General features: G+C 38.9%; 1 protein-coding gene across 35 annotated transcripts in view; it reads right to left on the reverse strand.

Moving 5' to 3' along the window:
- Nucleotides 1-14,514, reverse strand: part of XYLB (xylulokinase) — a 141,316-nt gene that overhangs the window by 109,147 nt on the left and 17,655 nt on the right. For all 35 annotated transcript variants that reach the window (XR_005857094.2, XR_003074111.3, XR_005857138.2 and 32 more), the window contains exons 9-15: nucleotides 14,009-14,127; nucleotides 12,808-12,889; nucleotides 11,780-11,820; nucleotides 11,249-11,364; nucleotides 9,250-9,365; nucleotides 7,114-7,187; nucleotides 6,295-6,391 (exon numbers count right to left, since the gene is read on the reverse strand). Coding sequence is in view for 4 of the 35 variants with exons in the window: in XM_040695143.2 (XP_040551077.1) it covers nucleotides 6,295-6,391; nucleotides 7,114-7,187; nucleotides 9,250-9,365; nucleotides 11,249-11,364; nucleotides 11,780-11,820; nucleotides 12,808-12,889; nucleotides 14,009-14,127 (645 nt within the window). In the remaining 31 variants the exon portion in view is untranslated. The remainder of the gene's footprint in view (nucleotides 1-6,294; nucleotides 6,392-7,113; nucleotides 7,188-9,249; nucleotides 9,366-11,248; nucleotides 11,365-11,779; nucleotides 11,821-12,807; nucleotides 12,890-14,008; nucleotides 14,128-14,514) is intronic.

Genomic DNA, 14,514 nt, shown 5'->3' on the forward strand with positions numbered 1-14,514 from the left:
GAAGTGTGTTTTAAAGTAATAAATATCTAAAATATGACTAAGTGTTAACTAAGGTAAGTGTAGGATTTTACAAGCAGAATCATCATCAAAACAGATCACCACTGTTGGTATAAATATATGTCAAGCTATATGTATGCACACGTACAAATCAGATAAGCTTCCTAACAATGGCATCTTTTACAGATTCACATTTTTGAGACATAATGGATGATTCTGATCCTTCAAGTTAACTCTTCAATAACATAAGTGATCCCTTTACTAAAAAAACAAAACAGGTATTTTTAGAGAGAAAATTGTTTATTTTCATTATCAACTTATTCTTAAAACTGTCAGCACTAACAAATCCAGTATGCCTCTGTCAAATGCTGCACTGACTTCATTCTCTGTTAACAACCTGCACCCTGCTTGTCATTTGAGGTTTGCCTACCTTCAACATCTGGTTACTGAACCGTAATATTACTGCCTATAAGACTCTAGAGAGTCCTATGCAGTCAGGTTTCCTTTCCCCAAGAAGGGAACTTCTTACAGACTGCAATCATGTCATCCCTTTGCTAATCTAAACAGATTTAAAACTATACATCAGTCTCAAAAACAAGTGATAGGAGGAGATTTATCAGATAACCCAACTGATCGCTAAATCGCTGGCTTCCAGAGGTCCATAAGCTCTAACAGAACCAGGCAACTGACAGCCTATTTTTCTGAATACTGCTTGAATAGCACATCTACTGAAACAGTTATAAACAGTCTCTCCTAACATCAGGGCACAGGAATTGAACCATTTAAATAGTTGGTCTTTTGCTGACCAAACGTTAAAAGTGATTGTTCAAACAATGACAACGTTTTATCATTGTGTCAAGAAAGAAAGGCAGATAGCACCCCTTCCAACCTTTTTATTAACTCTTCAGATTTGCTATCTTCACTGTGTTTCCTGTATATGTATAACAACAATAAAACAAAATAAAAGCAAGACAATAGCCACCGCATGAAAAAGCAGAGAGCACGTAAGCAGCTTCCTCATAGCACATTAGGTCATTTCCTTCACAGACATTTTATCTAATCCTTTTAAAAATTAGTTATACTAATACTGTACTCTCCTGAGCCAAGTAATAATAAAAAGGCCTTCTTGTAAAAAAAAACTTGGTCAGGGAATTGGTAATGAGCTAACCAACCTTCCACTCCAGACCACTGGCTTAAAACCAAGCCTTGCTTGATCGTGCCTAAAAAGCGCTGCTACGTGATACAAGTCTGATGATCTGTGGGAAATAAAAGGGGCTGCTAGAAAGTTCTTGGCAAGGTCATGCCCATCTCACGCTGGCACTCTTATCGGTCTGAAGCTTCATCAGAAAATACAAATATCCTCTACAGCAGAATCACTGACTTATCTGGGAGGAAGATCCTGCCTTTGATGAATCTGAAAGCACTTCAAGACAACACTCCTCCCTCAAAACATACCTGTGCCACTGCATCTTTAGCCTGTATTTGTGTTCTGTTTGTCCCACATGTTTCACAGTTTTTCTGCATGATCCAATCCAAGCATTACCACTATCCAGTATTATTTTAAACTTCATCCTCCTCTTATTTTTCAACTGTTTTCACTCACTGGAGCAAAAAAAGGCTCTAACAACACCATCACCCTCGTGCTGCTGAAACACCCCCAGCACTCTTAGCAGCAAACAACAAGAGACAAGCATAAAGCCAACACAACATTTTAGTATTGATTTCTCTAGGAAATTTAAATCCCGCAGGGCATAAACATCAATTTAATCTGTATGCAACTACAAAATGGCTTCGCTCGCACTGTTCCTTGTTTCAGCCAAAACACTGCTACAACTCGAGTAGATACATACTCAGCTGTGAGGACAGACAGACTGAACAAGTACCCCAAAGCCACCAATAATTAGCAACAGAGTTGGAGGCTACTATCATAGAATCCAGGCAAAGACAATCACCAGCCTAACACAAAGCTATTGCTGAGTGTCTCAACAAACAGTGGCATCTCACCTTGCCAAACTGGAGAGCCTCACACCTCACCTTCCGGCTTCCATGCCCCCATGTGACAACACGTACAACATGGAGCTGTTGTATTTCATTGTTCTAATTGCTGTTTTCTGAGCTGCCCTCACTCCACCAGGCTGCTTTCCCTGCAGACAAAGAGCCACACATTATCGCTACCCTCAACCTGCTGCAAAGAGCAACAGATGAAAACACCTCCTGTAAAAAGAAATCTAGCAACATGGAGTTTGCCTCTACATAATCTTAGGCTGAGTTCTTTAAAGTGAAAACACCTGTTTTCTAATTACTGAAAACTCAGGCCCTGCGTGCTCTGAAGTTTCCTGGTTTACTAGCACACTAACTGCTGTTTTGTTTAAGGATGCATCCTGTTGTATATTCAGTGAGAAAGCTGCATTTTCACTCTTGACACACCAGTAACATATGGCACTTAAGGAAAAAAGCTCCTCAGCAAAAGCACAGACATGTCTGTGTCACCCCAACCAATACATAAGCACCAAGTAGTGTCAGCAGAACTCAGGGCACCAACATTATTTGCAAGTGATGGATTTATGTACGTAACAAACTGTAAATTACTTAATAAACACAGATGCAGGATTTTACAGACAGTGCTTTTGCTTGTAAAACTCGGCACCTTCTATCTATCTCCCCCTGCTGATGGCAGTTAGGTGGCAGAATCAGATTGCTAAAGGTATAAAAATGTGATACAATCAGCACAGTGGGCAGCTACAGTGTTAAGCAGCCACTAGCAGGTAAAGCAACATGAACACTGAGCCCTGGACTAAAGCGAACAGCTTCAAGACAACCTCCTACCCCAGATAATTATCCTACCTACTAGGCAGGGTTCATTAATTGCTGCTACAACCCCACAGCTCTAGTACATCTGACCTCATCTGTACATATAGACTGCACAGACTGCCATCAACGTACCAGCACATCATTTGAGTATCTTTTGGTTACATGTGCAAACAATGCCAGAACCCCAACTTTTGTCCCGTTTTCCTTCAGCATACATCACATACATCTCTGTAGTATTTACTTCACTGGCTGATGACTGGGGAGAAGATTTTCTCCCATGAATCATTAGTTTTGGGGGTGTTCACCAGAACAACGTCACTGGGTGCAAGCAAGGACCATCACAACGTTCTCCAGCCCAGCATCAACATGAATTTTCAGGAGCCAGGAGTAGAATCAACACTGAAATGATCATCAAGATTATTAAAGTATACACAGGGGCAGATCACTCTGAGCCACTGACAGTTTTATAGCTGCTGTGATCACCTGTGTACTGAGCTGCAGACGCCATCATCTCTCTACGAAGTTGCCATGGTTTTGACCAAAGAAATGTGTACGTTCCTTATTACAAAAGCTTCCCAAAGCAGGCAGCAAGCACAACTATATGATCAGTGTCTGAACTCCAGTTGTGAGATTGGCTTTCAGAAGGGGATGGCTGCAAGCAGAAAAAGGACGTGACAAAACAGAAGTTGTTTATGGTACAATCAAAATCCAGGAAAATGAAAGCATAACAGTAAACCTTCAGCTTATCTACATGGATCTCTGAATGAGAGGATGTAAACAACAGGCACAGACCAAACTTCACTTGTTTGTTTCTAGATCACAACACTCCATCCCCAACCCTTAAGCAAAACAGGATACAGGGTGTTACTGAATGATTTCCCCTGAAATCTGATTGAGAAAGATTAGAGCAATTAGAGCAAAGTGACACACACTTAAGCCCCTCAAATCACAGCTAACGTAAGGTCTAACTTCTCTCTCAAAGATCATCCGGTGACTCTGCCATTCTCAGAACAAGGCAGAAACACACATCCCAGTCTCAAAGGAAAAGAAAATCATGAGACAGAATCCCCTGCCCTCTACTGGCACACAAGCTGCACTGAAGCCTGTATACATACAGCAGCTGAAGAGCTGTTTTAAGGCTTATTATACTATTCTTAATAGTTTGCAAAAGATCTAATATATTGGACATGTCAAACCTGCTGCAAAAAATCTCACGTCTAAAACAATATTTCAGCATCATCATGCCTCTTCCTGCAGCGCTAGGTAGAAGGAAAAGCTTTAAAGTACTTCTACTAGCAAGATAATGCATTCATTAACTGAAAATAAACTCCAAGAAATTATCTAACATATGTTTATGTTCACAGCATGTATCCAAGAACTCAGACAGAAGTACTTTCTACAGAATTCTCTTCCACAAAAAAAAAAAATGCTTTCTGGCATACCTGCAGCTGTCACGATTACAGTCAGCCAAAGTGCACTTGGCCCAAGAACAGAGAGGCAGGTTCACAACTCTGCAAAAATGACTTCGTAGCACCTTGATGCCAAAGCTTTAGAAACCCTCAGCCAGGTTTCTGGCTCATTTGCTCACTTGAGGTTGTGCCATGTAAACCTCAGGATGACTTAGGAAAGTGCTTGCTGTGCCTGACCATATCTCTTTCCATCTTCTGTTGCAGGTAGATTTAGAAGTGTCATCACTTAACCCTCTGGATTTTGTGAGTAGTTATTACTGTATCCTCTTACTGATGTAAACAACAAACAGATTTACGTTGCTGTAATTGCATTTGTGAATGCAATTCTTGATTCCTGGAAAAAATGAAAGTAAATTCCCCACGTAGAATAGGCCTAAAAAGAATTGAATAGACACAAGAATCCTGACTGCATCTTTCACTCAAAAAGTAAATGAGGTTTAATCACATTAAAACCAAAAAAGCAGCCTGAAAAGCAGCAGCTATAGCTATAAAACAAAGTCTGATAGTATCAGAGTAACTCCCACAGAGCTCATCCATACCCTGAAATGCATTCAGAACACACCCTGTTTTCAGAGCTGTCACACAACAAATGCAGATGCAAGCTTGCCATCACCACACAAACAACAGAAGATGACATTTAAATAATACCACTAAGGAAAAGTAGGAGATGCATACAGCCTACACTATGTACAGCAGTTCTTTCTCAAAGCAACACGTCTGTTAGTAACCAAATAGCTAGACCCTTGGGATGAAACAAAGCAAAAGCATACAAGGTTCCAAGGAATCTACAGGAAAACAGTGTAATCACACACATCTCCTTTTTGCTGTAGATCCTACAACACTAAAATTATTTTTAAAAAGTATGTGTGCTTCTAAAGCTAATGAAATCCTACAACTAGTGAGGTTTTCGTCTGCCCTACTTAGCCTAAACATACATAGAGATAATTTCTACCCACTCATTTCTGTGTCAGAGTTGTCTGACATCTTAAATAGTTCTTCTCCAACTCTGTGTTTGTCTGAGCCCTGACATTCATGAAGTATAAATGTATCCTCTTCAACCATGAGCTTTCTAGCTGCATAAGCCCATTATTTGGTAGAGCTGAATCTAGGAACAGAGGAGAAGCAGGTATTTTAAACACCATCTATTTCAATCTGCCTGTATAAATAGCCTCCACAATTAAATACTGTTTCAAGTACAGGAGAAAAACAAAATCTCAACTGTATCCCTCATGATTGTGGATAAGAGCACAGAGGTTGGAGAAAGTAAAAGGCTTGTAAAGAAAGAGGTCAGGATTTGCTTTAAAGTGTGTAAATAACCAACATTTTCTTTTGCAAAATCATTATTTTAGAAAACCCTCAAGAAGGGTTAATTCAGTGTTTTTAAGATGCTATTGGATGATGTACTGGCAGAAAAGAAAAAACAAAACTGTTTATCAAATTTCCTGCATTTTTCCCCTTGAATTACACAGGTAGTAGTGATCTGCTCCCACCTCTCTAAGTAAAATACCAGCTGATTTTGCTGTGCTAAAGATCCTGGAGCGCAAGATCTTTTTCTTTCTAAATCAAAAGATGGGAAAAGGACTTCTGTTTCATTAACAAAAAACTCTGGAGGTAAGTGAGCATCCTATGGCAGGTCCAGGAACTGAACATAGATTTCAGATTTTCTGAGTTACAGCCTTGTGCCTTAGGCAGAAGCCTGGTCTTTTTTTCACTTAACGAGCCATCAAAGTCCAAGCTCTTATTTAAAAATTGACAGTGCAGCTTAGTAACAAATAGCAAGAATACTTGAAAAGAAGTAATCGAAGTTAAATCGTTGCAGCTTCTGAAGTTAACATCTGCAAAAACTTGTCCCCAGCATACTGTCAAAACTATTTCCACAGCAGACTCATTCAGAAGTCATACCAGTTTCTGTATCTTTTAGGACACAATTCACAATACTGACAATACTGTCAGAGCTCCCATCGTTGTGTTGGAACTGCATTGCCATTAGTTCTGCAGCTTTTTTCAGCATACTTACTGACTTTATACCCCAGCTTTTCAGCATGAATCCTCTTGGCCATGAACTGCCCCTCAATCAAGGCTCGTATTTCCACCTCCTTTGGAAAGTTCAAAACCTGTATCAAAAGAACGAACGCATTACGTTAACCAGCATCTTACACAGTACACAATGCCAGGCTGGTGACAGGTTAAAAGCACAAGACAGATTTACAGTTCATTATCCTTGTCTTCACTCTGAAGTCAGCTTTCAGCTAAGCCAGTTCTCTATTCGTATGCATAAGACACATGTAAAGACCCAAAAATGCAACCCATAACCTTGGAACTGTTGGCAAATCCATCAGTCCTGAAATCAATGCAGAATGGAAAGAGGTACTAGTGTGAATTGTAAACTATTAGTATTTCTCAACAGCAAAGGCTGCTAAGGATCAATACCTCGAAAACTGAAAAATAAAGTATATAAAATTCAAACACTTTAAGCAATGCCAAAGAGTTTAAATCTATGTATTTCTGTCTGCACAGAAGTGAAACAACCTTTTTGTTAGCTGTTACAAGTAGCATCTTTCAGTCCTCTGTTAACCAGATGAAAACTAGCAGAAGTGGGAAAACACTGAACTACAAAAACAAAGAACATCCCACAGAAGAGTTGAGTTTTTCCCATGTACTACAACTAATGCCTACAAACTTGTGCAATGCCAAGAAGCAACTAAGCATTCACTTAAACAGTAGGCACTTGGAACTCGGAAGCAAGCATCTCAGACAAGAAAAGAGATAACAGCAAGCATTTCAAGCTTTGGCAGCACACCTTCAAGGTTTTAGGCAATAACTAGATCATCACTACCTTTTGGTTGTCACTGTTGAATCTGTGAACCCCAACTGCTTCAGGAGTGATTTCCATCACGTCAAAGTAGAAACCTGCATCAGTTAACATTGAAGACTGTCATGTTTTCTCCTAGCTCAAAGCTGTAATCTTATTCCAGCACAGAGCTGAAATAATGAGTACATATCATTATGTTTAGAAAGACATTTGATATACCACATAGCTTGTTTCTTAACTAATTTCAGTCCAGATTTCAGTAAGTTTAACTACTTTTGGCTTTACAAAAAAAGAGGCTGGCTCTAGGCCTCTAACACTTCATTAGAAATCTAAGCAATATAATAAAAAATTCTACTAAAAAGCTCTCATCCACCAAATCACATACACATGCAAGCAGCACAGTACTAAGATAATATATAATAGAAATAGTTTCAATAAATTATGTGCAAATTTGAAAGAAAAAATAAAAAAATGAGAGGTTTGTAAGAAGTGTGTAGGAATAGCAGAACATTTCATGCACTGGATTAGATTTCATGAATTTATTAGAGAGCATCAGATATTTTAAGACACAAAGCAGAGCCGGTCTCTGAATAGTCTTTATGAGATCTGAAGAAATACAGTAATACTTCGCAGACACTTAGACAAAAAGCGTGAAAAAGATTTCCTTTGTGTTGATGGCAAGTTGGTCAGAAAAGATATACCGGGAAGGAGACAAAAAAAACAAAATGAGAACTGGAAAACTGATCAGAGCAGCTAGGAAACTAAGGACAGCCTGTCAGGCTCAGGTCTTCTGAATGAGGATATGCTGCCCCAGGAGACTGGTGAGCATTACACCCCAAGGAAACTTCACCCTAGCAGTTGCCTCTGCTCATCTCCACATCTCTAAAGCCTCCAACGGCATCGTCTTACTCAGAGTGCATAGGGAACAAGGAATAAAAGAGAGGAAACCAAACCAGGCTCTTCTCCTCTCTACTTTGTTTAGGAAATCAGAGATTCCTATATTTTTTACACATTTACACAATCTCCAAATAACCCAGAAGTCATGCAAGGATATCAGTTATCCAAATGGACACGAAACACCCATTTAGGGGACTGAGTTATCCAAGTGAATATATTGTAACGCAAGTTTTAAACTCTAAGGCAGCATCCTGGTATCCCTGATATCAGTAATAACATTTTCATTGACTTCCATTTTTCTTTAGTGTTGTCTGACTTCTGGAATAACTTCCTCCTATTTTCTGGAACAACTGACTTGATTGATCTTCTTGTGGCAAGAAATGCCTGGCCACTTTAATACCCACCCCCCCAGAGACTGGATTTGACAGGACATGACATGGATTCTAAACATGGTAGTGTTTCCACCTCCTTTGGATTCTAAACAATGCTAACCTCACTGTGTCAAGAAACTGCACCTCAAATTCACTTTCCTAAAGAGTGAAGTCTTCTATAGACTAAGAACTCTACAGTGTTTTCTAAAATTAATTTTACTCAGATCTAACACGACTGCAATGATTTCAAAGACAACAGTTTAATATTAATCTTGATTATACAAATGCTCATCTTTCAATACCTTCAAAAATGTTAAATTTTCAAAAAGAGTAACATATTCAAATGTATGAGTTTATTAATATTTTTAAAGTTACAGTTATTTTCAGTTATTTCATTTCATTCACTTAGTGGGATGAAATGGCCTTTATGACATATGTAGGTGAGAATGCAAGACGTTTGGGTAAGATTTATATTACTGCTTTATTCACATGCAGAGCAAGATTCTAGAGTACTGTTAAGAGATCAGGACCACTGAAGACTGAGAAAGAAAAAGCACAGAGCTACTTAAACCACACGGCTTGAGTCCTCAGCAAAATAGCAAACAAACTCCTTCACAAATTACTCATTTTAAACAATCTGCAGTTAAGATGCCACTACTCCTTTTCAATGACCTGAAGAGATCCATGAATATCTTCTTTAGTCAGTATTGAAGAATTCTATAATGACACTCAGCCTGCCAGAATATTTCTGAGTATGCATTAAAAATTTCCCTTGCTCAGCTTAACTTAATTCTTGGTCCTTCTCATGTCTCAAGTAAAAAGTAGATACAACTCCTACTAAGTTATGCCTTTAATCAAATTCAGGAAATCCCAGCCCTGCTAAGGCTCATACCTAAGTTCCCATTGTTTCCAGCAACAGTAGATGATAAGGCTTTGGAGAATTCATCCCAGGAGCCTGAAGCACACTCATTTCGGATCCTCTCTCTCATCAGAGAGCCGTTCTTAAAACTGAAACACAAACATATCATCTGCATTTCCCAAACCATTTGGCTCTAGATTTTTAAAGCAAATTGCTGTCTTATGTAATATTGCTGCTTATTACACCAACTGCAGGCAGCTGGGCAATCAAAAATATACTATCCTCTTTGTTATGGAAAGAGATGGAGAAAGAAGAAACTGGGTAAGAAAGAATATTACAAGATATGTTGATGTAGAAGAGCATCTCTGCACTATGTTCATCTCCCTAATGAGTTGGCTTACATCTAGGCTAGTAGATCATACCATGCTCAGTCTACCTCTGAACAACTACCGCATCTCAGAGCACCAAGCACAGGAGCCGCAACCCAACATATGACTTATCATCGTTTCCTGGAGCCCAAAGCACTGAAGAACACACATCAGCTCTGCGCAAGCTAGCCATAGAGAAGGACTTGTGGAGCTGTGTTTTTGTACTAAGAAATGGTCTGAGATGTGGATGCAGAGGTAGCACTCCTGTCAGAAGCATTCTGACATAGTAATAAAAGGCTTGCTGTGATATCACTGTAAGGAGGAGAATGAGCCTCTATTCACAGCATTATATCATTCATGATTTCAGGAATGTTGTACTGGTACAGAGCCAGCTTGGGTCCAGTAAGACTTATGAGGCTTAGCTTCATACCAGTATTAGCAAAGGAAGTCCAAATAGAAAAAAAAATTGGGAAAAAGTAGAAACTTGAATGTGAAGCTTCAAAAATAGCCAACTGTTGAGATATCATATTATGAAGATCAGTAACGTGTAATCAACCTTTTAAACTCAACTTCATAACCTTACTCCCACTGTCATCTACAGCACCCTATTCCTGTTCAGATAAAGACAACATCACAATTAAAAGGCAGACGTGAGCTCTGCTGAAGCACCTGTAGTTTGATTTTGTGATACTAGAAAAAAAAGAGGTCATCTCAAGACCCACGGGGAACAGGTTGCATTAACCAGGAAGGCCATCAAATCTTCACTTCAGAAAATGCCATTTATACCCCTGCTAATCTGTAGTAATTGAAACAAGGTTACTACTACGACATATAAGAATCAGTCCAAGGAGGGGGGGGAAAAATTATTTAAGAGGATTGTATCTGTACACTCATAGCTAATGGGTCCATTACACCTCTCTGACGTTCTTCCCAGGCAATAGACCCACTCACTCCCACCAATACATTCTGTGCTGTGCTCTGTGCAATCCTGAGGATTTAGACTTCAAATATCTCTGTAAATATCTGTAAATATTTGCCTAAATACTCTGACTTGTTTTTTCCCCTGAACACGGGGACGATGTGGATTCAGGTCCTCTTTCCACCTACTTGGTTGGATAGCAGCCAAACCCAAATCACAGCAGCCAAAAGCCACCATGAGGATCATTCTCTCAGCTCAGTTTCTTGAGATCTCAGTATTTTCCACATGTGCAGCCTAATTTGTCCCTGAACAGCACTGATTATACTCCTCCATGAAAAGAGACTCCTCACCTGCCCCATTATGTCCCCTCTGGACCACTAGAATAGCACAGAAGTTGTAATAATCTGGAATGTCAGAAGCTTGACCAGACTGTACATTTCAGAAGACTGTTATTCCTATACATTAAATATACTATCTTAGATTCATAGTGAACTGGCTCTACGAATATATAAAAATAATTTTGTCTTTTTATTGCCATGAAAATCTATCCATCATAACTCTGCAGTCGCAGTTACCCACACTGAACAATGAGAACACTGATGCAAACGTTTCAGCAATGGATTGCCACAGACCATACAGAATGCTGAATGGTCTATTCATGATCATTTTCCAAAAGAAATAAAACACTAATGCAGAGAAATATGCTATTGATCCCAAATACACACACAAAGAAAAATGATATTACCATAAAAGTGCCATGTATGTTTGAGAATCAACAGGATTGCAGAGGATGTGACCTTCTAAGGCTGGAGTTGGCTCCCTGATCCACAGAAACAATGTGTCACTTGTGCCAAGGCTAATCTGGAGAGGGGAAAAAAAAGTAATTGAAGCGTTATCACAACACGCATAGAAAGCAATACAGAAATTAAATTAAAACCATTTGTTATCACCACTAATTGTTTTTAAATTACACATTAAGTCAATTGGATTCATATTGAAGCCAGCTCTGACTTTCAGGTTGTCACATCAGTGAAATACGTACTAGGCAGCGACTTGGGCTTTAGTGACTGGAGCATTAGTTAAAAATAGTTACAGAGTTTACTTAAAATCTTTCAGACAGCTTGCAGATTGATAGAAATAAAACAAGCATGAAGCCAATAAACAGAAAATCAACACTAGCAGATTAATTTGACTGATAACCTACAGCTACTGTCCTTGTTACTATTTCACGTTTCATACACTCTATTTATTCAGGGACATGAACGTTCTGACTTACTGCAATATCTCCTTCTTCAAGCCTCATCCCTGCCAAGGATGCTGAAAGCAGAAGTCAGATAAAAAGTTACTTGTGTGGCTCAATTATAGCATACAGCATGAGAGGTCACAGTACATTGAATTCACCATCTCAAAGTAGAATATAAATTGCAACAATACTTGCGGCAGTCTTGGCCTGTACATTGTAAAAGAGTTTGGGTGATGGAGTTATTTTTGACACGGAATCAAAAAATATTCAAGACAAAGAGCTACAGAGCTGCAGGATTCTCTAAAGTTCCATACGTTCAAGTTTTAAATACTGTGGAGCCTTATTTAAAGCACAAAGGCCCCCACTTACATCAGACTACTCGTGTATCTATTAGACTAAACTGAATCTGAATCTCAAGAAAAATCAATTCAATTTTCAATACATTCATCTCCCATGCTGCTCATGGGAAAACATTCCAGGATGAAGCCTATATCTCAATCCACACCTGGACACGCTCCTGTAATACAGTAAGCACTTTCAGTCTTGAGAAGCAGGTGGCTTTGCTCTGCACTGAAACAGTCTTAAGGATTACGAGAAGTGACCCTAAATTAACATCTTCCTTTATATTGGGATCTACCAGTCTGACAAAAGGACGGCCCTAACTCTTAAAGAAAAGCTACAGCATCTATCTCCATCTCTTTGACTCAAAAGATACAACAGGAGGTTTTGGATTCACATTTCTCAAGTTAAAAATGGAAGCAATTCACGTTAAGAATAGACTGTTAGGTGGAGAGAAACAAAAACTGAAGTCATCAAAAGGCAAATGAAGTCACTTCCAATTACAAGGCTAAGTGGAAGTCATTTGCAGTACCCTGCTTATCCAAGATGTCTGTGTTTCAGAAGAATCAGTGATGGATGGCTGTCAGAAAAAGCTATTAATGCTGATAAATGTGATATTCTTTCACTGTATAAAGGAGCATCTGAGGATTAATGGTATTGATCTAGAATTTTAGTGTGTACATAAACATATTCACTGAATCTTACGCACTTAATCATCTCACCTGGATTGTCTCCTGTAAAGGCTACTATTTTACAGTCTGGGCTAAACCCATAACGCTGAATATAATATGGAGAAATGGATCCCTAAGGAAGGAAAGAAATACAGAGTAAGGAAAAAAATAAGCTCAAAATTGGAAAATAATCTCACAGTGTATGACAGTGTTGTAACATAGTCCCAAAAACCCCTAGAGCAGCTGCAAAAATAATTTCTGTATATTTAAAGCATGAATATTTTCCAGATTTTGAACACAATTTTTTCATCAGAGAATCTCAGAAATAGATGCAGATTGGATTTTGAAATAGATCAGATAAGTAGTAGCCTTTTAGCCCTGGTTCACTCTCACGTTATTCACATCAAATAAACACATCCACCTGTTCCGCACACATGCATGAAATGCATAGGAATCAAAAATCCAATGGAAACGCAACATTAATATACATCACAACATTAAATGTTGGGATATGAGGGGTCTGGAGCACAAGTCTTATGAGGAGCGGCTAAAGGAGCTGGGATTGTTTAGTCTGGAGAAGAGGCTGCTCAGAGGAGACCTCGTTGCGCTCTACAACTGGCATGGTTTGGTGGGAAATATTGGTAATAGGTGGATGGTTGGACTGGATGATCTTGGAGGTCTTTTCCAATCTCAGTGATTCTATAATTCTAATATGACAGCTGTTATTTTAGGGGCCAAGAGCTGCACATTTTAAAGCCACACCTGATAGTTAAAAGAAAAAAATAAGAGAATGTGACAACTATTCTTAAAAAATACAAGACTTTTTATGTTTCTCTCCGCTAGAGGAGATCAGCACTAGAATCACAGGTCAGCTACATGAATAACACTGAATGCAGAGGGATGAGGTGACTGATATCGATATCTATCCTGTTTTACATGAGCACCATCTAAAGCAATAGCTTTTTTTTATGTGTTAGATACTAAGACTAAATTCATTTACTCGAAGAGATGTGAGCCGTGATTCAATTTTACCATTATGCTGCATGAACTGAGGAGCTCTAAACATACCAAATTATTCACGAAGATTAACTCATTAATTCTACAATTTAAAACAAGGTTCTTGTTAAGTAAGGCAAAAGCTCTATTTCTTCGAGTGAGAAGTGTTTTGTGGTTCTTTGTTGTTTGTTGAGTTTGGTTTGTTGGTTGTTCTTATTTGTTCATTCATTTTAAACTCCTCTAGGCAGGCACATACCAGAACTGAATGGGATGGCACAGGGTTTCCCAGTTTCTCCACTAATTCTGGTGCACAAGCATCAAGGCAGGATGCCGACCAAGACTTGTCCCAAATTTGCAGCAGATTCATTCCAGAACCTGAAAGATACAGATCAAAACAAGAAGCAGAGAGCATTAAACACAAACCTAGGGTAAAGAAAACAGATGGTATTACATCAGAAAAGTCCACCTCGTTACAGGCAGCAGAGAGTTTACAAAAATATATTTCACATTTAAATAGAATGGTCTCAGCACTTCTAAGTATAAGTGATACTGATGATTCAACCTAACTGCCTTTCATTTGTAAGGTTGAAGAAAATACTTCTGAGGCACACTGCAATAGACAAATCAGTTATCTCCAAATGGAAAAAAAAAAGAAAACATACCTCCCCCACTGACTCCTCCTCAACATTTCTGCTTCATACAAATACTTCACTATTATCTAGAGGTGATGCAGCAGTGTCCCTTGAAGGCGAGTTGTCCTCA

The sequence above is a fragment of the Gallus gallus genome, chromosome 2, assembly GCF_016699485.2.
Source record: "Gallus gallus isolate bGalGal1 chromosome 2, bGalGal1.mat.broiler.GRCg7b, whole genome shotgun sequence".
Taxonomy (NCBI): Eukaryota; Metazoa; Chordata; class Aves; order Galliformes; family Phasianidae; genus Gallus; species Gallus gallus.